At 36.2% G+C, this 25,198-nt stretch overlaps 2 protein-coding genes across 2 annotated transcripts; one reads left to right on the top strand and one right to left on the bottom strand.

Moving 5' to 3' along the window:
* The first annotated feature begins 5,648 nt into the window (after positions 1-5,648).
* Positions 5,649-11,348, top strand: LOC120071080 (long chain base biosynthesis protein 2a). Its single transcript, XM_039023113.2, has 13 exons — positions 5,649-6,061; positions 6,293-6,497; positions 6,609-6,674; positions 7,035-7,123; positions 7,295-7,440; positions 7,517-7,641; positions 7,725-7,818; positions 7,915-8,078; positions 8,381-8,542; positions 9,309-9,435; positions 9,546-9,712; positions 9,816-9,923; positions 11,013-11,348. The coding sequence occupies exons 2-13, from the start codon at positions 6,372-6,374 to the stop codon at positions 11,106-11,108; spliced, it is 1,470 nt and encodes a 489-aa protein (XP_038879041.1). The 5' UTR covers positions 5,649-6,061; positions 6,293-6,371; the 3' UTR covers positions 11,109-11,348.
* Positions 11,349-12,284: 936 nt separating this feature from the next.
* On the bottom strand, positions 12,285-13,819 carry LOC120071081 (uncharacterized). The gene has a single exon (XM_039023115.2). It carries the CDS (start codon positions 13,474-13,476, stop codon positions 12,553-12,555), a length of 924 nt encoding a protein of 307 aa, XP_038879043.1. The 5' UTR covers positions 13,477-13,819; the 3' UTR covers positions 12,285-12,552.
* Positions 13,820-25,198: the final 11,379 nt, after the last annotated feature.

Genomic DNA, 25,198 nt, shown 5'->3' with positions numbered 1-25,198 from the left:
AAAGAAAAATTCTATAGGCGACCAGACATGTGTATGGCTCGCTTCACCATCCTGCCAATTGGAATAACGGTAACCATTTGCTGCACTTTTGAATAGGAATACGTTGGTTGACTATTATGTGTTTTAATGTTCTTTTCATTGTGTAGAGTCATCTAAATTCTCGAGATGGGGTCTATAAACATATCAAGAATAAGTCGACCTTGGAAGTTTTCGTAGCATGAGCGGATGAGACGTTACCGGATTATGTCATGGGTAAATTTGATGTCAAGTGGTCAGATGTAGACTTTATATACACGATAACAAACATTGATTAGCATTGGATGTTGGTAGCATTTGATCTGAATAGAGGCCGGTTGTTCGTATTTGATTCATTGCCTTCTATGACATCGAAAAAAAAAGCTGGAGTCTTTCCTTGAACTGTTGACTTACACCCTACCTTCGCTTCTTCACTACTGTGACCTGAAACGTTCGAAGCCGGACATCGAAATGTCTCAATGGAAGATAGCCCGACCTACTGCTGTAAATACACAACACAAGTCGTTAGATTGTGGAATTTTTGTTGTAAAATTCTTAAAACATTTAGTGACTAGTAGTGACCCATCTGTAATAACTCAAGATAAGATGACTGACTATAGGATGCAATTGACATGTCAATTGTGGACGAACACTCCATATTATTGACGTAAAAGTATATTATGTATATTATTGATGTAATTTAGCTTTTACTAACATGTTATTTAAATTGTTAGTGTAGGACTACCATGAATACAGAAGATTCATTCATGAATAGCGAACAAGTTAAATTAAACTTAGATAAGTGAGACATCTGGAGGATTCATTAAGCCAACAAGTTAAATTAAATTATAAGTAATTAGAATTTAATTTAAGTTTAATTTAAGTAATCAAACTTTATAAGGGATTAAATTAATTTAAATTAAACTTATAAAACAGATTAAATTGTTAGTGTAAAATTACCATGAATATAGAAGAAGATTCATTCATGAATAGCCAACAAGTTAAATTAAACTTAGATAAGCGAGACATCTGAAGGGATTCTTTAATTACACTTATAAAAGGGATTCATTGCCAACAAGTTAAATTAAAAGCAAGATGAGTGATAGCGAGATGAGCGAGAGCGAGAAGTTTCCAGAATGGTTCAAGAATAGCCCAACTCTAGTAATCAAACTTATAAAGCGAGATATCTGAAGAGATTCATGAATAGACAAACTCTAGTAATCAAACTCATAAGCGAGACATTAGAAGTTTCCAGAATGACAAGTGGCACATAAAAAATTACAGCATTGAGGATTAAAGTGGCACATAAAATGTTATAGTTACATAGACAAGTGGCATTTAAACAATTACAAAGACAAGTGGCACATAGACAACTACAATTGACCGACATTTGAACATTTGTATTAGAGTTAATGGGTCGCCCAGTCGTCAGCGGTTTACTGCAATTTTACCAATTATGCCCGTAGTTCTCACACCTACCACATTTTATTTATCTGCGTTGTTCTCCTCTTGATGGTATTCTTTGTACTCTTCGTCGCCCGACCTGTACCACTCTTCTAGGAGGTGCAATATGCTTTTCCACATATCCCGGAGGTCTCTTCCATTCAGATATGTGACAGAGTGGATTTACAGGCTCTGCATAAGCAGCCATGAGGGAGTCAACGCTATAGAATGGACTACACAAACCATGGATAGGGATTTTCTTTCTCGCATAGCCACAATCGCATGCGAACATGGAATACCAAGTGAGTCAAATTCCTTGCATGTGCATTCCTTCAATAGAGGTTCACAATACCGTCCAATCGATTGTCTCGTACATGGATCCTATAACAATCAATCGGCTCAACTCGATATTGTCTGTCTTTGTCACACTCAGTTGCTAATCGATTTTTACAGTAGTCCGAGTGTGACGTCGTTTGAGATGTCCAATAATTTCTCCGTTCATAAAACCATGACTGGATGAAGCCTCGAATGTGTTCCAACAAGCATATTATGGGCAGTTGTCGATAGTCTCTGGTCAATGAATTGAAACACTCTGCACTAATGAACATCATGTTATCGTATCTTTGTTCTGCTTGGTAAACACGCGCCCACCTTTCAAGACCAATATCCTCCAAATATCTCGATACTGCACCATTTCAAAGAGTATGTAGTTGGTGCCAATGTGCTTGGAACTCTGACATGCGAAATTCCCTGGTTGCATCCTTAAACATCCCAACAATCGTGTTGTCCTTAAAGTTCGAAAGAATATTATTTTCTAGGTGGTAGGTGCACAATCCATGAAATGCTGTGGGAAAAACTGCACGAATGGAATTGCCAATAGATATCACTCGATCGGACACAAACACCAAGTTAGGGGGTTCTCCAATGGCACACTTCAAGTTCGACATAAACCACTTCCAAGCTCGATCAGTTTCGTTGTCCACTATGGCATATGCTAGTGGGTAAACTTAGTTGTTGCCATCCATGGAGACGCCGACCAACATGGTCCCTTTGTATTTTCCTTTCAGATGTAATCCATCAACAATTATCACCGGCCGACAACTTGAAAAACCTCTAATACAAGGTCCTAATGCCATAAACATGTACTTGAAATGGACATCATTTTCAAGTTCGATTTCAAACCTTATACCTGGATTCTCCATCTTTAACGCTTCACCATATGCATGTAGAACAGCGTAAGACTCTTCTGAAGTACCCCTAGCGAGAGCATAAGCGGTTTCTCTTACACGCCACGCCTTATCGTAACTTATGTTTACGTCCTACTCTCTCCTCATATCCTCAACAATGTGACAAGGTTTATAAACATATCCTATGCCTGTAAACTTGTCTTTGATTAGTTCACCAACTACCGCAGTTATTTCTTGTCTATGGTCATGATTTAAAATTCCAATAGAACATGAACTGCGACCGCATATACTTCATGATCTTAAATATGTCACACCCTGGAATTTTAACCGCACGAAGGCTCCACTTACAATTATCCTCTATACATTTAACAGTGAACAAAGACTTAGTTGACTTCCTTACCTTATATTCAAAATTATTGTTTATGCACAGAATAGACAATCCCATTTTTAAATCATTCTTACTAAAAAAAAAATTGACCAACTTCAACATCTGTCTCGAATGAAGAGGTGCCAGGCATAATTAATTCCCCTCTATGACATGAAGACATGGAATTCAATCCTCATGATCTCTTAGTAACAACCACTGCAGGTCCATGCACCTCTGAAGGACTATAGTCCATAGAATTTAATCCTTCTGATCTTTCATTATCGACCACGAAAGGATCACACTCTTTTGAAGGACCACAATCCATAAAATTCAAGCCTGCTGATCTCTCATTACCAGGCACAGGTCTGTTACATTGAGTTTCTCTTTTCAAGTCCACTGCACGAATGCTGTCATTGTCTATTGATAATGTTGATGGTTGAGTGTTCATAGACAATGGGATATCACCGTCTTCTCGATTAAGCTCATATGATGCCTCGTATTGTCTATCTACACCTATACGATCATCACTTATATTCACATTTTCATCGTGGTATGATTTTAGTGTTATATATATCTGAATTGTAGAAAGATCGTCCCGGCAAAGAACGAAGTCAACATCACCATCATTTCGTATGTATTGTGGAGGGGCTTCAAAGTCAAGCTTATATTTAACTCTCATAACAACATCAAACTCTAAGCAACTTACATTTGCAATCCTGTAAACGTAAGCTTTAAGTTCTTCATATTTCAAGGTAGTAGACACAACGATTCTTCTTAGCTCGCCTCCAACATACAAATTTTGGTTCTCATCCCAATGACCTCCGTATCGAATTAGTACACACTTTCGTGTCATCCTACAAAACAAGAGAATATTTTTTATTAAGCAGATAGTGATACACATGGATCTCTCTCGCTGTCGCTCCCACGCCTTTCGCTCTCTTGTCCCTCGCTCTTCTCGCTATCGCTCAAGCCCACTCTCTCGTTGTCGCTCAATGTCACTCTCTCCACCTTTCTCTTTATCCCTCTTTCTCACACCCTTTTCGTTATGCTATTTTACAATGTCTATACATACCTGTTTTGAGACCACGTTTCTACAAACACCAATGAGACCAAGTTCAAGAAAAGTCTATTCCGTTCTGAAAACTCCGTTTGGTTCAGAAAAACTCTGCTCTGGAAAACCTCGTTCAATAAATCTCTGTTCAACAAAATGACAGTTCAAATGAAGTTTAGATTTTAAAGAATACACCATTTTTGTGTTAACGATTTTAAGTTGTAGACAGATTTCGTGAAAATTGTCAAATCAATCGTACAGTAACAAACAATCACATCACGATGGAAGATGAACAAACAGCGAGAGCGAGATTAGGAAAGCGAGAGCGAGAGGATTATCAGGGGCAATTTTTGTAATCTATTCACCGTGATGACGTAAGCAGATGGTCAATTGACATTATTTTTAAAAAATTGGTCATTTGACATTTTAGACTCTAAAATTGGGTCTCCGTATAATTTTCCCCTAAATATGCCTAGATTCCAAAACACTTTAAGCAAAAACTAAAAAAAAAAAAAAAAAGAAAAGAAAAAAGAAAAGAAAGAAATTTCATTCAAACTCTTGTATTCTGTACACAACAATGAAGTACGTTCTCAATTTTCGAAACCCTTCGTTTATTTGTTTTTTTTTTTCCTCTATCATTTATATTAATCTTCCACTTCGGAATATGTTGAACGGATGTCGATGTAATTAAGCTTGACGTAAATTATATATTTCAATTTGATATATAAACTCAAGTCAATTCGAAGGTATTCATTGTTAAAATGATTTGATGGTTAAATTGATGATGACAACTCCTAAAAGATTCTTATCTTTTTGTTTTCCTTTTTTTTTTAAAAAAAAAAGAAAAAATCATATCTATTGAACAAGAGCAATCCCTATACCATTTCATCCTTCTCTCTCATGTTTGGTTTGACAGCTAGAATTTGGAAGGAAATATATATTAGTAGAACCTATTTGACCTAATAAATATGAAAGCATATAATATATTCTAACATACTAAATACTAAATAGAACCATAATTTTTTTTGGTTGAATTCAACAACATTTGAGGTTAGAAAATTTTAACTTTCGACCTCAATAAATGTTTAAATTAGTCGAGTTTTGTTTGAGTATGAAGAATAAAATAAATGAAGGTAGGATAAAATGAAAATAAAACAATTATTTTACAATCATACACTTATACTTATATATAAAATGAATGAATAAATAAAATCTCTAAGGTGTATTTGGGTTGAATTGTTAAGTTTGTATATTCTCGAGAGTTAATTAGCCTATGGAATTAAATAATTTGTATTGGAAATGCACGTATAAAGTTGCTTAGCATGAATTCATAAAATTTAAATATAGGTTGAAATTGTTTTCTTAAAATTTTGAATTATGTATGTTAGGCCTTTTTGTTGTTATTTCTTTTAGTATAATGAATAATTAATCAAGGGTCCATTTAAGTCTGTTTTTTTAATTCGTAAACACGTTTTTTTTTACATTTATATATATTTATTTTAAATACTTTGAAAGTTAATTGACATACGAAAGTACTCAAAAAAAAATAATAATAATAAAGCTATGGAAAACATAATTTCTAAAAGGGGGGGGGGAAAAAAAAGAACTATCGAAAAGTGAAAACAATCAAACATAATGGAAGGGAGGAAGGCAGATAGATTTTCTAAATAGATGTGCGTTACATCTGTGGCCAAACACCCTCTTAGTCTTACCCTTCTTCGTATAATATTCCTTTTCCCACCCTTTTTATTGTTCTATTTTTTTTCTCTTTGTCGCTGCCGCACACCGCCACCAAACGACCGGCGGATTTCCTTCTTCTTCTTTTTTTTTTTTTACTCGCCCGCTGCGGCAGCCACACACCGCCCCGCCCTCTTCTTTTGCCGCTAACCGCCACTAACCCATTCCCACGCCCGTTTGGTTTCTCTCTGCAACTTCACGCCGCCACACCAACCTGCATTTTCCCGTAGCGCCTCCATCCCGAAGCCTGCCGGAATCGAAGTATTTTCCTTTTCTTTTTTCCTTTTTTTTAATGTTCTTTATTTCAACGATTCGGCTTACTTCAAAATTGGACAAATTTGGAATTAGGGCAATTTTAATTTAAAATCCTTCCAAATCCGACCAATTATTTATTTATTTATTTTGGATGAAAGCAAGATTTTAAATTATGTAGTTTTATTTTTCATTCCAAGCACCAGAAATTGTTCTGATTTGAAATCCTTTCAAATCCAGGGTTCCAAATAGAGCGTTAGCTTACAGATCGATCCACTGTCGAAAGAGCTTCTCAATTTCCCGGCCAATATAGCTCCAGATGATTACCATCCCTTATTTGACCGCCTTGACCACCTATTTTAGCTATGGCCTCCTCTTCGCCTTTGGTCAATTCCGCGATTTTTTCAGAAAAATTTTTGATTGGTGGAACTCTAGCAATCTTCAGGTCTCTTCAGCAGTCTCCGTTTTCTGAATTTTCGTTTTCCACTTCTCAATGCGTATCTTTAAGCTTCATCCCTAATTCTGCCATTTCGCACCTCGTGATTCTCTTCCGCAGGGCTACGCTCCGATCTGCTTAGGCCTCGAGGATTTTTACATCCGTCGGCTGTATCTTCGCATTCAGGTATCGATATTTAATGTTCAATTCATTGCCTGTAATAATTTTTCTCGTTGTTTGTTTAGTTTTTCAATTTCAAAGTATCCACCTGTTATGAAACACCGCAGTACATGATATCATGATTACTCTACTTACTGCTCATTATGATGAGTTGAGATACGAGCCTATGTAAATTGACTGTTGCGCGCCTTTCCACAGGCTCATCAGTTTCAAATTTTTCATTAGAAAAACAGGAGCTCTTTGATTATGATTTCAGCCACAATCCAATATTTCAATTCAAGAAATCGGAACATCTACATATTTCACTCCTATTGCTTATGAGGAACGTCATTTTCTCCTTATTCTTATACATTATTTCCCGGGCAGGACTGTTTTGGACGACCTATAGCAAGTGCACCAGATGCTTGGTTTGATGTGGTTGAGCGTTACTCCAATGACTGTAACAAGACGCTGAAGTTTGTCCTGATGCATTCCCTATCTCATCTTCATTTTCCTTGTCCTTTCTGTTATTCCCTCCTATACACCCCCCCACAGGCTGCTATACTCCCTTTTTTTATACCTCGTTAGGTTTGAGCTACGTGTAGGAAATTTGACATTAATTTCTTCTTTATACATTTATCATGCAGGCGAACTACAAATGTCTCAAGGTGTCTGAACCTGGGATCATACAATTATCTAGGCTTTGCTGCTGCAGATGAGTATTGCACTCCTCGTGTAATTGAATCATTAAAAAGGTTCTCTCCAAGCACCTGTAGTGCTCGTGTTGATGGAGGTAACTAGAATTAATGAGCTTTTGCACCATGCTTCTACTCGCATCCAGGATTACTAATTCACTATTTTGGTCGTAGGAACCACTTCATTGCATGAAGAATTGGAGGTATGTGTGGCTAACTTTGTTGGAAAGCCAGCTGCTCTAGTATTTGGTATGGGCTATGCAACAAACTCTGCCATTATTCCAGTCCTAATAGGGAAGGTAGACGAACACACTAATTAAAATTTGCTCTTGCATCTTAAACAATAAAGTGTTTGAAAATCTGACCATTTGTTCAACTGCAGGGAGGACTAATTATTAGCGATTCATTGAATCATAATTCAATAGTTAATGGTGCTCGGGGATCAGGAGCTACAATTCGTGTTTTTCAACATAATAGTAAGTGGTATAGAATCTCATTTGTTTCTTTTAATAATTGTAATTCAGTCAATGTTGGAACTCTAATTTTCTGACTCCCCTTTCCCCGATTTTTAGCTCCATCACATTTGGATAAAGTTTTGAGAGAGCAAATTGCTGATGGGCAACCCAGGACACACAGGCCTTGGAAGAAGATAATCGTCGTTGTGGAAGGCATATACAGCATGGAAGGTGAAATATGCAAACTCCCAGAAATTGTTGCCATTTGCAAGAAGTATAAGGTAATTGTGCTAGAATTATTTACCCAGGCGATAAATGCTGTCCTCTGGACTAAGATACCCCCATTCACTAATTTAAGAACACGTTCTTAATTTTGGGATGACAGACGTCTTGAGATGGAAGAAAGAATAAAAAGAAAGAGAAACAATGGTGATACATTATATATGTGTGTGTATAACATATGTTTGCAATTGAAATTAAAGAAATGACTATGGGAGAATGTTGAATCGATCATGATCACAATGTTCTCATTTACTGATTTAGATCTCTGTTTATGGCATTTCATTTTTCTCGTTATTTTTAGGCCTATGTCTATTTGGATGAGGCTCACAGCATTGGAGCAGTTGGAAAAACAGGAAGAGGTGTCTGTGAACTTTTGGGAGTAGACACAGCTGACGTAGATATCATGATGGGAACTTTTACAAAATCATTTGGATCATGTGGAGGCTACATAGCAGGATCCAAGGTTAAAATTTTCCTATTAGATGCATAGATTCTAAGATTTAAAAAGCGTTATATGTGATATTGTTAAATGAAATCGGTTGACAAAAATAGTTCATGAAGACCCTATCATTATTTGTTTCATATCTTTAATTCTTAAGTTAATCACAACATGAATTAGTCCTTTTTTCCCTCTATATTTCTGCGCCACCTAGAGTTTGCAGCTAACCAATTGGGGTCTGTACTATGTTGTATTTTATAACTCTAGTTTCTTGGGTGTTTCTTCCAACTAAACTTGTATCAAATTTATAATGTTTTAGTTTGCTGCTTAAAGCATTCAATGGATGAATTCATAAATTATAGTATTTGTCTAAGAAGCATAGACACTTTAGTTTGACTAGCGTGTCTATGTTTGATCCACATCAAGACACTTGGAAACACTACATTTGTTGGACACATATTGGACATTTGTTAGTGTAAGAGATGTGTTACATTAGGGCAAAAAATAAGTCCAACATCTATCAGACATGCATCAAACATTTATTTATTTAGTATACTGAATAGACGTATGACAAAATAAAATGTGTTTAGAGCGAAATACATCCAATTAATTTTTTAAGCATATAAATGCATAAACTCATTAACTTTGAATTTTTTTTCAAGTATAAAAATGATATATGTTTTAATAAACGTGTCATTGCCTTATTCATGCCCTAGATTTTGAAAAAGTGATGTATTGCAGGGTCTATGTCCATGTATGTGCTTCTTAGGTATTTTTCTTGTCATTTCAGGAGCTTATAAAATATCTCAAGTACACTTGTCCTGCTCACCTCTATGCAACGTCTATATCACCACCGGCTGCTCAGCAAATCATATCTTCCATTAAAGTTATTCTTGGAGAGGATGGTTCTAGTAGAGGTTATAATAGTTTTTGTCTATAGCGTCATCATATTGGAGTATGCCCATGTTGTCCTTTAAACTGAAGGTTTCTAAATATGAATTAATTATTTCTTTTCATTGCTAAACAGGCGCTCAGAAACTTGCTAGGATACGTGAAAACAGTAACTTTTTTAGGTCTGAGCTACAGAAAATGGGATTTGAAGTTCTTGGAGATAATGATTCTCCGGTAATGCCTATAATGCTTTACAACCCTGCAAAAATTCCTGCCTTCTCTAGGGAATGCCTAAATCAGAATGTAAGTCTGCATTATGTGGCTAGCCTGATAGTTTCATCCATAGTAGAAATTCTCTTCGAAGTTTTCTCAAGGTGCGTGTGTTACTTTGCTTGTGGTTGGTCAGGTAGCTGTTGTCACTGTTGCTTTTCCAGCTACCCCTCTTCTTCTGGCAAGGGCTCGGATTTGCATATCTGCTTCGCATACGAAGGAGGACCTCCTTAAAGCCTTAGAGGTCAGCCTTTACTTTGTTCGCTTACTACAGTTTTTTACTTTTACCGTTTTTGCCATATTTGTTTTTTTACATCAGTTCAAGTTTTTCAATTTCATGATCCTGATTATACAATTCTATAGTTTTACACACTATTGTCATTTTCGACACAGGATTAAACTTTTTCAAGAATTACTTTTTTCTAATTTTCAATTTTTCTCGATTTTTAGCTTTATTTTCGACCCAAAATTTTTCTTTCTAAAGAAATTGAATTTGAAAAAAACCACAAAAAATAACATGTATATTCAAACTTTTTTAATTAAATTTTCACATCATTTCACCTCAAAATTGAATTTATGTGTTTTTTTCTTTAACCATCCAAAACTTTCATAATTTTCACATCATTTTACTTCAAAATATTCCTAAATTTCATATTATTTTGTAATTATTTTTCATTTCCTTTTTAAATTTCTTCTCTCACATCACACAAACATTTACAATAATCATCTAAATGTTGTCTTACTTTATAGAAATTGTAATTAAGAATGGTCAATTATTGTCTAATTAAACCACAATCAAAGTTTTATTAACTAATTATAACATTTTTCATCAATTTCCATAATTTTTTTCGAAATTTCCGTCGATATCAATATTTCGAATCTTGAATCTACCTACGTGAGAGTGTCATCATAATGAAGAATAAATGAAACAATTTACTTCGTTTGCTGCACTTAGTTGGTTAAGAGAACTATTTTGTTGTAGGAAATTAGTGAGAGAATATTTACAAATGGACAAAATAGAGCCTTTTCAGTTATCTAATACAGTTTACAGCTGTCATATCAGAAATTGAATAAATGGAAGTTCTTCACTGTTGAAGAAAGCTATAGTAATCTACGACGTTCAAATCTATTCTGTTGAAGAAAGGAAAGTTTAAATCGTGTTGATGTAGGCATCATGTTTCTCTGATCTTGTAGTGTCCTGAGGTTGCAATTTTATGTTCAAATCCCTCCGTGTAATTGTGTTATGTGGATTTTTCTGCATATTGATCAGTTGAATTGTTGGAGATTAACATGGACAATAACCACAGTTTTTTCCCCGCCCCAATTTTGACAGGTTATCAGTCGAGTTGGTGATTTGGTTGGTATAAAATACTTTCCCGCGGAGGCCCAGAAGCAGGAGACTGAAAAAGATCCTCATAAGGTGGATTAGAAAGTAGAGGAAACGGAGTTGAAAAGAAATTGTTTTAATGTGTCTGATAAATGGTGGTAGAAGGAGCTGTTGTCCAGGCAGCTCCTTACATAGTTGTCAAGGGAGGTAGAGGCCAATTGGGCTGTGAATACTGGAAAATTTTCGGATCTGTATCTCTTGTACTGTCTGTACCCATACATGACAGACATGCTATCTTCATGAATTTTGGTATATTAATGCACGGGTGGTGTTGTGATTTTAGTCGCGAGTTTAGCTCCCATCCGCTTAGACTTCTGTCTTTTGTTTCTTCCCATTATTTTCCCTAGGCCTTCTCACGTAAGGTTACTTCAATTTTCCATTTCCCCTTTGTTTCTTTAACAAGTGCGAACGATGATTTCCTAACCTGGAATTCTGACGAGGACAACATCATCAATTATAACCTTAGTACGCCTCCTGTCCGCTTCATAGACCAGAATTTTGATCATTCACACAGTTTAGCAGCATTTTTTTTTTGGTTCTCATCAGTCACAAAAATGAGAAATCTCACCAAAATTTTGTACCGCCTCGAGTAATTTTTCTTTTTCATTATATAGGTAAACGCAATAAAGAAATTCAATGCATTAACACCAAGCTTGAAAGATTAAATAAAGCTTCAATCATAAGAACCACATTGAATAACAAAAATGAGATTGAAGGCAAGCTTGTATTCACAGGGCATGAATTTTAATTCCCAACAAAAAAAATGCAGACTTAGGGGATCGGTTAATTTGGGGAGAATGAGGGAGCCTTCCCTCCAATGAAATCCATTTTAAAAGTGAGCACAGCGTTCACATATCAAAAAAATACTAAATGGAGACTACCTTGGCTACTAGCATCGTGATCATAAGCGTGGTGGCTCGTGCATTTGTTTGTGAAATAATGCTATTGTAGCTCAACTTCTTCATCTATCGCAAACAAACGCACGAGCCACCACGCTTATGATCACAGTTACACCATCAGCTTCCAGTTCCCAGAGTGGAAAAAGTTGGCCAAATGACTAACGCAGTTGCACTGTGGAGAACACAAAAATGCAGGATCTTCCGATGTATGACCAAGGGACGTTACTGGTGGTCAGACGCTATACTAGAGGAAGTGAAATGAGTTCAGTTGCATCCCAGAATGCAGCAAGAAATGGTTTATTTTCGGTTCTTTTGTATCTTGTAGCAAGCACAATAAGTACTACTCTTATTTCACCATATAGATTGTACAATGAAATGGAAAAAGATTGTGGGAGGAAAATTGCACTATAGAAGAAGATGAAGATGTAAGTTACAAAACTCAGAAATATGAAAGTCTAACCAAAAGAACCTATAATGTCAAATACGAGAAAATGTAGCAGCAAAAAACAGGCTGAAAGATTAGTTCAGGCATGCAGCAGCTTACATTGGCATGGCTGAAATTCTGGATACATTATTGAGACCAAAAGTCATGAAAATCCCTTCCCTAACTTCTGGATTGCGCAGTACATTTTTCTCCGGGACCCAACTGCACTTATTCCCATATCCTTGAGATCCTCGAGTGTCAACATTGGCAAAACCTCATCGTCCACCTCATGAATTTCAAAAATTGGAGCATACCGACCTAACCCTAAACCGTTGAGCCAAACTCTAACCCCATCATCTTCCCCACACAGCCCTCTCCCACCATTCCCATTCCTATCACCGCTAGTCCCGCACTTCCAATTCCTACCATCAGTGTCCGAAGGCCCTGAAAATTCTTGGTGCTCTCTCCCCTCCGAAACCCTAGACCTTATAGATCTTCTATTCCCCTGGCCCTGATAAAGCATCTCCCTATCATTCCCCTGACCTTCCATCCCCAAATTCTCTAGCGAATGCATTGAGCTTTGTTCTTTCAGGGGACTTTCCGAGTTCTCAATGTCGTAATCCCGATACCCCTCATCCACGTCTTCCCCGGCGCTATACTTTTCATCTGCTTCCCCACCTCCGCCGCCTTCGTCGTGCTTGGAGGATACCCAATTAGTTCTGGCCCTCTTGGTGGCGGCGGAGCCTCTCCGCTTGGAATCCTTTAATCTCCAGCTACCAATTGCAACGCTATCCAAATTGTTCTCTTTGTCTTCGCCCTCAACACCCCCGGCCGAGCTGAAGTTGGTCAAGGGGCGAGTTTTGGAGTTCTTGGCAGAGGCAGCAGAGGAGTCCTTGCGATTATCCAAGGCAAACTTCCAGGGTTTATTGGTGCGGCGGGGGTAGGAATCGTAGGGTTGGTCGCCGCCGATATCCCCCAATCGGACGCTGGGCCTTCGCTGGCGTTTGGATCCAACGGTTTCGGAGGAGACGACAAGAGGGGGAGGGGCGCCGTTGATCTGGGGGTCGGGGGGTTGAATATCGGCCATTAAGATGGAAGTTAGAAGTTAGAAGAGAGTTAAATAAGTGGGTGTGTTAAAAGTGAGGAGTTGTAAGGAATACAAGGGAAAGAAAAGGAATGATGAGGAAATAGAAGAAGAGAGTGGAAGGGAAGGAATAGGAGCAGGGAAGGGAATGATGAAGAAGAAGGCCGAAGGCCAAAGGCCAAAGGGAAGAAGGAAGGGGGAAATGGGAAAGAGAAGAGAGGTGCCCATCCATCAGCCATGTAAATCTGGGAATTTGCCGCGTGTCTCCTTACCTCCTTCGTGATTGGATTTGGCCCCTTGGGGTTGGGCCTCCCTTTCAGGATCTCTCCTATCCTCTCATGAACTCATGTATTTTTGGGTAACTTTTCAACCCTAGTTTTGTTCTATTTTCTTCCATTTGTCCCCAACACAAGTACCACCATCTCTTACATTTTTATATCATCAATGCAAAGAAAATACACAAGTTTTGAGCCAAAGATAACACCCTAGACCAAATGGGATAGGGGAGAGGGTTAGCTCGGGTCAAGGTCCAAATCGGCAGTCCAAGTCGAAGTTGAGCCGAGCAAAATAACTAATGGGGCACGTCACACGCATGCCTCTATCTAAAACATCATCCTAAGAAAAAAAAATAGGTCTAGGAGAAGGTGTTTGACCCCCAGATCCAAAATAGGGCTCGCCTCTTGGCCTGAAAAGATGAAGATATATCTTGAAGCGACTCCCAAATCCTATCGGGATGACCTAGATCAACCACTCCGATAAATACATCATATAACCAAAGCTTACTCTCCACCTTGAAAATCTGAACTTGTCACTTAGATTTACTTATTGGCTTAAAGTATCAGAGTGTATGTGATAAACACCACATCGTTGTATAGTTCTTTCTATCTCGTAGGTTGCCTAATTTTCAAAATACAAATTTACGGTTGATACCAAACTTGTTGACTTTATCATTTGTTCAAACATATATATTTACTACATTTCAACCAAAAAAAAATGTAGTTCCATCCCAATATGCTCGAGTATGATCTCTTTTCAAAGAGTGGTCATTTTTTATACTTTTCTTTCAAAATGTCAACTTAGTTCATCAACTCAACTCTAATCCACTAATCTAGAGAGCAATTTTGTATGAAACTATAACGGGAGAAGATTGCTCAAGAGGCTCCGTAGGACACAATATGCTATTTGAGGAGGTGTTCAATAAAACCACATCTATTATGATCAATTGTCTACTAGTCATCAAGCTAAAGCAACTTAAAAGTTATGGGTTGTAGTCACTTACCAATTCACTCAGTAACATGTACATACATAGAAGGTACACTTGCTCTGCAAGCCTAATGTTATATTGCAGATCACCTATTATATTAGCTACAATACTCTTAAACCCCAATTTTATCATAGTTGAAATATAAATCATTGAAACATTGCCTAACTCAGGTCTATATTCCAATTTAAATAGTAGAGGGCATTTGGCAAGGCATCACATTGGTTCCAACATTTCTATTTTTGTAGGTATACTTGAACCAAATTTATCTCTTTCAATGTTGCTATTATATATAGATGAATGTTATCGAGATTTGCAAACATTAAGGGACTGTTTGGGACGCTGAATTGAGATGAGATGTCTGGAGTTCATATGTTTGTGAAATTCATATATCTGTGGAGTTCATATGTCTATGTTTAGGGTGCAGAGTTATTTGGTCTGAGTTCATATGTCTGTGTTTGGGGTGCAGAGTTGAGTTGGATATCTGATGCAGTTCTTTGAACTCTAAATAATATGGTTTAAGATTACTATTTTTGTTTTGAAACTTTTTTATTCAATAATTCTACCAATCTTTGTTTGAATAAAATATATATTGCAATTTGCTTCTTTTAATTTTTAAAACTTTTCTTTCTTTCTTTCTTTCTTTATTTTTTAGGCAATGAACAACAATTAACTCATTACATTTCTTGTAGAAATATGGTTAAATAAAACGAGAAACTAAAGCAAAATCAAAACTTTTGATTCTAACTAATTTTTCTCCATGAATTTCATTATCACCTTCTTCTTTTTCTTCTTTTTCCTATTGTTGCTCTATATTTTTACTATGTCATGAATTTTTTTAATTAAATCTCCCACATCATCCCAAAGGATAATACCACATTTCCAACAGTTTCATTTTCATTTCCTCTAAATTTGGAGGATCATCAGAGAATAAATCTGCATTTTCACTAATTCTTCCTGGAAAATGTTCCAATAATTTTTTTTTCATTTTATGGTTTTTTTGTTATATATTACATACTTTTCAACGACATACATACTTTTCGTCTGAATATTCTAAACACTCGATATGTGAATTCATTACGTATAAATATTTCACTTAATATAGACAAAACTATATTTTTTTAATATAACCAACAACCCTATAACATACTTTATCAGTCATTAGTCATATAGTAGTCGGAAGTGGTTGTCGAAGTTGATTTTTGCTAGAGTTTGTAGTCAGAGGTGATCGTCGGAGCCCGAAGTTAGTCACATAAAGGTGTATTTGAGTTGATTGTCGAAGTTTGTCATCGGAGGTGGTTTTCGAATCCCATAATTAGTCGGGGGAAGTGATCGTCAAAGATGATTTTCACTGGAAATTGTAGTCAGAGGTGACTGTCGAAGCCTGAAGTTAGTCGCATGAAGGTGGTATTAGAGTTGGTTGTTGGAGTTTATTGTCGAATGTGGTTCTTGAAGCCTCGAGTTGGTCGTCAGAGTTGCTCGCTCAAAGGTGATTTTCATTGGAGTTTGTAGTCAGAAATGGTTGTCGGAGCTTATAAAGATGGTTGTCGGAGTTGGTCATCAGAGTTTGTTGTTAGAGCCAACTGGTTGTTGGAGTTGGTAGCGTGAAGGTGGTCGTCAGACGGATGGTTGTCGAAGTTGGTCGTGCAAAGGTTGTCGAAGCTTGGAGTTAGTCGTCGGAGCTGTCATCAGAGGTGATTGTCAAAGTCTGGATTTCGTCACCGGAATTTTCATCAGAGGTGGTTGTCGGAGCCTAGAGTTGGTCGTCAGAGTTGTCATCGAAGGTGATTGCCGGAGCCTAGAGTTGGTCACTGGAGTTTTCATCGAAGGTGGTTATCAGAGCCCAAAGTTAGTTCTCGGAGTGTGACAGTGGCCAATGGATAGAGCCATTGAATACATGAGAAGAATGGTGAGTTGGGGTGAGTCGGTAAAATATACCAACTCAACTCTACTTAACATTTAAAATTGATGGCCCAAACAATGAATTGGTATATTATACCAACTCAATTCAACTCATGTTGGTGAGCCAAACATCCCGTAAATGTGAAATAATGATTTGGATAAAAATATAATAAATAGAATAATGAGAAGACATAGAATTGTTGAGAATGTTGACAAGGCCATAGATGATAGATTTTCTTTGGCGGTGTCTGTAATGGGGAAAGTGGCGTGGTTTGGTTTTGAGTGGATAGGGCCAGTGAGTCCATGCTGGTGATTGGGCCAAGAAATTGAAATGGATCCCATCCATATTGCTGAGTTAACCACATGAAAAGAAAATTTAAATAGTGCATTATGAAAAGTAGTAAAACATCTCTAATATTGTAAAACTAGTTCAACGTAATAATATTAAAGTAATAAATTTAGATTTAATAAATATTTAAAATACATTAGATCATAAATAGTAGTATGGTATCAACAAATATAGAATAATTTATTTATGAGTAACCTTCAAATAACAACTCTATAAAATGCCATAAACACACACCTATGGTCTAACACATGAATTTTTTCATATTTCCTAAAAGGAGCTTTTTAAACTAATGAAAATACGCGATAGTTATTGACATTATAGTAATTGTTGTACTTAATCATTGCTCTTAACTAATATTCAAGAGCAAAGCATACCTCAACTGCAAATTTTTACGATCCAATCAGGTTCTAAATTGTTTTATTTATAAGTTAAATGTATATGGTTGTGACACGCAATGGGTAATAATTTAAAAAACTGAGAAGATCACTTGATTTTACAAATATACAAATACAATTTTTTTTTGTTTTTAAAGAAAAACAGAGGTTTGAAACGTGACAATCAAATGGATGGGTTGCAAAAGAGAGTTGCAGCCCAATATGCAGGTAAGTTTTCTCAAATGGTTCTCGACGTGGAAGGTCTTAATTGTAGACGTATATTACATAAATGTCTTCCACGTCCAATATTTTCCGGAGATAGCCTAACTAGAATTGCTAGGGTGTATTAACATTAAGGCCTCTCCACGATTTTTTTTTTTTTTAAACACAACAAAATTAAAATTCAAAAAAGGAAAAAAAATGTTTCTCTTCCTTAACCTTATTAAATCTAGTAGGGCAGCGATTGTTTTGGGTGGTGAACACGCCTGAGATATTGGATTTGAAATGAAATAACAGTGGGTTTGTGTATCAGGACTAGGAGAAGTCGGGTTTGAGGTTGTAGAGCTTTACAAACGAATGTCCTCGATGGATATGGGTTGATTAATGTCGAATCTAGTTTGGGAAACACTAGATCTGGTGAGTGGTGTCGAATATGAGGTTGTGGAGCTCCATGAATGGATGACAAATCTGGACAGAGCACGATGAAACTAGATCTCTGAGGTTGTATGGATAATGTGATCTGGGTGTCCACGATGGATCTCGATCCGATCGACACTAACAGAGGGGCAGATGGATCCATCCCAAACAAATAAAAAGGCAAGCATCGTGAACTAATCATTAACAAAACTTTGACGATCGTCAACAATGGTGTTGAGATTTGTGTACCCTAAAGCCTCTTAAGTTATTAATTGATTTATTTAATTATTAATTATGCAATATTAATTATCCATTAACTTAAAAAATCCAAGGTTATTACATGAAGTCTTGAACATGTATGTAGTTGACATATGGATGGATCATATTCAAACAATAACCTAAAGGTCTATAGTATATAGATAAGGTTAGTTGTCTTATCCTTGTGACACCATGAACACAACTCACGTTGTAATAGTTTCAAATGGTTTGATCCATACCGTTCATGTGAAGATATATGAGAGGAGATATCATTTAGTAAATACTGTACGATCGTTTAGCTCGCCCTAGCCGTCGTTTAGTAAATCTATATTTACTTGACGACTCCGTGAGATCTTTTGTGTGAAAGAGAAATCTAAAAAACTTTTTATGAAAATTTTTTCAACAGTTTGTAAATCTTACTAAAATTAGGAAAACCATTTTTCTTTTATCTCACGGTTACTATGAATCCAATAACCACCCACTCAATTGGTTATTTAAAGAAAAAGAGTTAATTACCCAATAATTAATATTGTTATAAATATAAATGATAACCAACTTATCATACTATATTTATAACCTATAGTTTTAATATTTCATCTCATGAAACATATAAACCATAGTTCTTTTTCTATTCCATGATACTTAATGTAAATCTCATTTACATCAATCCTCTACTAGATGTATCTCATACATCATACCGATTATATCATATATACTCAAAACACCTCTTGTCAATTTGAACATTTCAAATCAACACCAAGAACTGATCCTAAACAGAATACATTGAGCTACTAAGGGGACCTCATGGACCTGTAGCTCGAAGCTCCAACGGTACGTGAATAACTGACTAAACTCTTTAGTCACGGGATCCACCATCCGTTAACTGCCAGACACTCCACTAAAGACCGACAACTGAACTCTCCTTACCATGGTACTTAATGTAAATCTCATTGTAAACATTGTTTAGTATACAATAGGCTTTTTTTAATAAAACTATATAGGAATTGCATCTTATTCTCAATAATGGCCAGGAAGCACACTTTCCTCCCACTACATTGAGGTACTCTCAATTCTTTGATTAAGACACATCTGACCTGTCTCAACAACTCTTTGTTAACAGTCAAATCTAGAAATCTTTAAATTATCTATACTTTGATCTAGCCATTTAAATATCTGAATACTTACAAATGGCTTTTAACAATTTGATTCTTAATAGAGGTTGCTTGAACAAACATAATTTTTGAAAATGAACACTTCATTTATTACAAAAATATATGCAATTTGTTCTTTACAAGATTTAACAGTTAAAACAAGTAGGAACTTCTCCCACTAGATGAGTTGAACAAATGATCCTAGGCACAACTTAGCCTGGCTACCTTTCTCTGCTCTTTTTTCAGCAAGAAATTAAGGGTTGTGTCTCCTCCAGTGCTCTTTTTCGTCGTAGAGGAAACATTTTCCTTTGCAGCGATATCTTTGCATTTCTTTCCAGTAGGTATCTTCTTCCCTTTCCTTTTGCCCTTCTTCACATGAATACTCTTACTCCTTGAAGAGAAGGCAACATCAGGGTTGGAGGACATTCTTCTCTTCTCGGTAGTAGTAACATTTACTTCTGACACCAGACTATTTGTTCTCAACATTGTCTGGTAAGCCTGTAGCTCATTCAGTAGAGTAGTCAAAATTTATTCATTAATACATTTAGAATTGCAGAAAGCTTTTCAGAAGAGATTCTAGAATAAAACCAACTTGACTTCTCTTGTCGATGACAACACTGTTTGCTTCTGCCACATTAAAGTAGACCATCATGTCCAGGACATGTTCATGAACATTAGTCCCAACTTTCATGCGACTGTTGTAAACATACTTAATGGCATCATGCCTCAGGGTGAAGGACAGTTGTCTAAACATCCCTCGTAGAGATTCCATAATCTCTTTGGCAGTATTCATATACTCATGCTTCTTTTGTCAACACATCAAATAAGCTGGCGAAGATATAAGCACAAGCTTAATCATTAGCCCTGACCCATCTGTCATATACATCTTGAATATTTTGATTTGTGTTAGAGCTAGGAATGGGAGGATAATCCTCAGTTAAGACAAACCACAAATCGTTTATCACAAGTATCGTGTTCAAATTTGATTTTCCATTCATGTAATTATCCCCAATGAGTTTATTCGATGCCAACACCTGTATTATTGAACTCATCAGTCTGAAGTTATAAATCCAATCAAGTTTTAGCAATTTTAATAATATACCCAAGATTATTCTTTTGCTACAATACTACATCAAGACATTTTTGACTAGATACTACCTCCAAAATAACTCATATTCCAATAATGATTTAGGTACTGCTTTTGGTCAGACATTATTAATACTTAATAATTATAAAAGTGTAGACCCACCGTTTTTAGACGTCAGAGGCCACTAATGACCAAAGAAATCCTATCCATTTCTGGAGCTTGAGTTGTTCTGAATCCTATGTTACAACCCTTCGAGGGGATAGCCGTCCAAAAATAAACGACTAGCAAAGGGCTGCTTAAAGCTAACCGACAAGCACAACATAGGAATTTCACGATCCAAACTAACATAAGAGATCGCAGGATATGTTGACACATTTCTTTCACCCAACTTACTATGAACTAAATCCTCCGTTCACCTTGATATTGACTCATACAAAATACTTTCCGTAGGGAGTTTACTTCCAGGGTGACACGAAGCGTCATATGAATATCATGGTGTGAACTAGTTGGAGACGTGACAGTTGAAGTCATAAACTTGATTTCTGTTCGAACAACTTCCCTTATTCACCCGAATCTAAATTTAAGCTAAAAAAATACTTTCCGAATGGAGGTCACTTCCAGGGTGACACGAAGTACCGTTTAAATCCAGACTGTGAACTCTTAGGGACGTGAGAGTTAAGAATAACATATCGAGTATGTTATTAATTTCCCCCTGAAGTTTTCTAATAACTTTATCATATAGAAATTATTGACTACCACTGAAGTGTTTTAATTTTTGTGTAAAATTATACTTAGGTTTTTTTCTGACTAATAAAAACAACCTTAAATCTATGTGGTTTATTTGGTTTATCCAAGTATAACTCTTATAAATAGACTTAAACCTACGATGTCTAGGTGATAAACCCTTTTATTACCTCAAATTGCTCACGGATACTCATAAAACCGATTAGCAACACTCAATTATTAAGCCATAATCCCCAGGTAGGAGGTGTTCCGTAGACCGTTAACTTAAATTACCTCCAACCTTCATCAGAATTATATACCGATTGACTTTGTAACCTAGTTTTACAAGTTTAACAACCTATTTTAACTAAGTAAAATAAGTGGTTAACCTACGTGAACATGCAACTGTTCTTTGTTATGGATTTTAAATGTCTAACCCAATTTTATAACAACTTATAAAATTTTAGACATGCTAAACATCCACAACATACAGACATTCAATATCTAATATAACACTTATATTAAATACAAGAAACCCTAACATGCATACTATATATTATAACACATTATAACATACTTTCAATGCATGTTTCATGATTCCTATGATGGGATTTTAAATCTAAATGACATATTGTATGCACATACAATATTTATTTAATTATAACATACATCCAATGCATAAATAATTAAACACGAACTGATATGGTTTTAGTTTTGTCAAAAATAAGCAAATGAAAGCCTAACTATTACGAAAATAACTTCAACACCGCTCGAACCACTCCAAAACTGCTTGAACCGGACCCGAACCGTTTGAACTGGACCATCAGAGTCTGAACCGGACTAGCCAAAACCCATTTGAGGCTGAACCAGACCAGACCTTAAGAGAACCCGTCGAACTGGCAGCTCTTGCTCTTGTACAACATCTCACTAAGTCTCATTGTTTAGTAATGACGACCATCGTCATGTGTTTGGCTGATCGTTTAGTATTTGTTTGATCGTTTAGCAACCCACGCATATCGCTTAACAAAGTTACACAATTGTGTAGTGTTTTCCTTCTATCGCATAGTCTCATCGTTTAGTGCCGAAGGATGCTACACGATAATGTCCAACACTATCACGCAGCTCCATCGTTTAGCATGGACAATTTTCTACATGATCGTTTAGCGCCACGTCTTGATCGTTTAGCGTGCGTGCAAGGTAAACGATTGCCTAGTGCTATCGCATAGCTCTCGACGCATCGCCCAGCTGCCGCTCATAGGTAAACGATCGCTTAATGCTATTGCTTAGCATTTCAGCGCATCACTTAGATATTGTATAGAGGTAAACGATCGCTTAGTGCTATCATATAACAACTGAACGCATCGCTTAGCTCCCGACTAAAGGTAAATGATCGTGGTAAGCGATCGCTTAGTGCTATCGCATAACTTTTCGCCTCATCGCTCAGCTCCCACCCGAAGCTACACAATAGTGTAGTACCATTGTATAAATGGTAGTCTAAAGCGGGTAAGACTATCTCTAAAGCAGGTAGGAGTGAATTCCCTCTTGCACCCTATGTTTCCAACTATCTATCCAGTCTTACCTCTAAAATGGTAGTCTTATTGAGCCGACACTGTTGAGTCAATCCTCACCTATGCAAATCTAAGGGTAGTCTCGAATAAACAGGAGTTCATAGTTTGCTCAGGATTAAGCTCAAGTTACCTAGATCATCACTTTGAGATAGTCAGTCTTAAATAGTAAACAGCGTTATAAAGTAAGAGTGACTCATTTCGTTGTCCAATCTTGTACAAACTATTTTGCACAAGGACACCCACACTCCTCATGTCTAACATGAACGAATTAGGATCACTTCATTTGTAGCACTTCACAACTCCTTGTAACAACTACAGAGCGGGCCACATCCAGTAGTGTTACCAGAATAAGGTACCCAATCTTATCTATATACTATAGATCATTTTGACTATTTACTCGAACCCGATCCATCTTTATGTCTCCACATAAAGTTCAAGGACTCATCCAATAGTCAAGGGACTTTTAGGTTTATTGGATTTCTATTCAAGCAATAGATCTATTCAATAACACCTTTATTGAATTTTCAGAATAAATTCCATTGCTTACATACCACGAGTTTTAGGACATAAAACTCAACAAATCAAAGGACTGCTCTCAAAGGCATGAATTCCCAACGATAAAGTCATGTTACCTATTGTCATCCTAGTAAAATGAAGTTTCTATCATGAACGACGTTATTGTTGGGGTTGGTGCCCTAAAGCTTCGTGTCCTGTAGCTTGTAAACAGTTTGTACGAACGCTTGTGATGTATAATATATGATATTTAGTTCACTTCTTGATTTTGCTCATCTGGATGTTTTATTTGTTTTACCACAAACCAATAAACATAGGAGGGAAACATTATCCTAGTAACGCTATGGATGTGGTCCGCTTTGTGGAATGGTTACACAGATGGTCTGATCCTGGAAAACCTTAAGTTATAACGACAACCAAGGATCAATAAACTGAAAACCTTAAGTTATAACGACAACCAAGGATCTTAGTTTATTGGTTTGTGGTAAACGCAACTAAAATATCTCATATTATTATATCACAAGCATTTGGAATAAGAGGTGTACATGGGTTGGGTTGGACCATCTCTCGGTTACAAGGGGATTTCACATAAACTAACAAAGAAGAAAATCTAAAGAAAGAAATAAAAAAAATTCTTTAGAAAACAAGTTAACAAAGTGAGGAAATGTAAAATGTCAAGTTAAAGCTACAATTGCTTCTCCAGAACCACATTAAAACCAAAGAGAGCCATCAAAATGCAATCAAGTAAAATCCAACCAAAAGAGAATTAAATAAAAAAAAAATAAAAAAGTTCCCACTTTAATGATAAAAATACGTCAAAATAAATTACAATAAGAATCACCCAGATAGCAAATGAACAAAAAGAAAAAAGAACCTTAAAAAGAACTAAATCACAAAAGAATAAGACCAACCATAATGACTCTATAAAGCTTGATAAGTGATCAATAGTGGACGAAGATTGGAATGTCAAACCCATGAGCCATGAGATGAAGCATGGTATATGAATATGGGTCCATCTCCTTCATGCTGAAGCCGTGAGGTGAAACCTACATACAGACGAAGGCCAAAAGAGATTGAGAGGCTGAGTGAAGCGATCAACCATGCGCGTGAAGGAAGTAGGCGGCAGAAGCGAGCGACTGAGCATAAGAGAGGAGATCCGGAGGAGGACCGTGCATGTGATGTGAGGCTGGCGAGCGACTAAGACGACGTGAATGAGAGTGATGGAACCCTAGGCTACTAACTTTTATATATATATGATTTCGGGTCAGGTCGGGTAAACCCGATCACAATCTTTTTTAACCCGATAACCAATCCGAAATACAAATTTTTTAAAATTTCAATCTAATCCAACCAAAAAAAAGAAATCTAACTCTACCCACCCTTATAGTTTGAGTTGGATAGTACGAGTTCGGATTGTTTGAATACCTTTAGGAATAACCTCATATATATTTAAAATAACATATATAAAATGAAAAAAAAAAATTGTAACTATAATTCTGCTATAAATGCTAAATTTTACGTCAAGATCCAAAATATGTAAAAATAAAATGTAATTCATAGTAAAAAATATCCTTCGTAAACAAAAACTTATAAAATAAAGGGAATGATATTATGTTAATTTTTGCATTAATTGAATAACATCATTTTAAAAAGTGAAAAATCTGATGAAAAATTAAGGAAATAAAATAATATTGCGAATTTTCAAAAAAAAAAAAATGTTAAATGTTGTCTAAAATTATAGTGAAAAGCTATTAACAGAATAATTACAATTTAAGACATTTATAAAAGATAAGATATAAAGTGAATTTTTCGCTTGAAAATTTCTTGCCCAAATATATTGAACGAGTGACGCTGTACAGATGTCCAATTTTTTTATGGGGACGGGTTCCGTGGAATCTCACCC

Source organism: Benincasa hispida, chromosome 2, assembly GCF_027475165.1.
Source record: "Benincasa hispida cultivar pf3 chromosome 2, pf3_genome.v1.1, whole genome shotgun sequence".
Classification (NCBI taxonomy): domain Eukaryota; kingdom Viridiplantae; phylum Streptophyta; class Magnoliopsida; order Cucurbitales; family Cucurbitaceae; genus Benincasa; species Benincasa hispida.
Note: the sequence above shows the minus strand (reverse complement) of the source record. Positions and strands in the feature narration are given on the sequence as shown.

Excerpts from the sequence above, each read along its gene's own strand:
- LOC120071081 (XM_039023115.2), bottom strand. The coding sequence starts at position 13,476 with ATGGCCGATATTCAACCCCCCGACCCCCAGATCAACGGCGCCCCTCCC.
- LOC120071080 (XM_039023113.2), top strand. The coding sequence starts at position 6,372 with ATGATTACCATCCCTTATTTGACCGCCTTGACCACCTATTTTAGCTAT. Across the intron at positions 6,675-7,034 it reads GGCTGTATCTTCGCATTCAG|GACTGTTTTGGACGACCTAT; the intron begins GTATCGATATTT and ends TTTCCCGGGCAG. Across the intron at positions 7,124-7,294 it reads GACTGTAACAAGACGCTGAA|GCGAACTACAAATGTCTCAA; the intron begins GTTTGTCCTGAT and ends TTTATCATGCAG.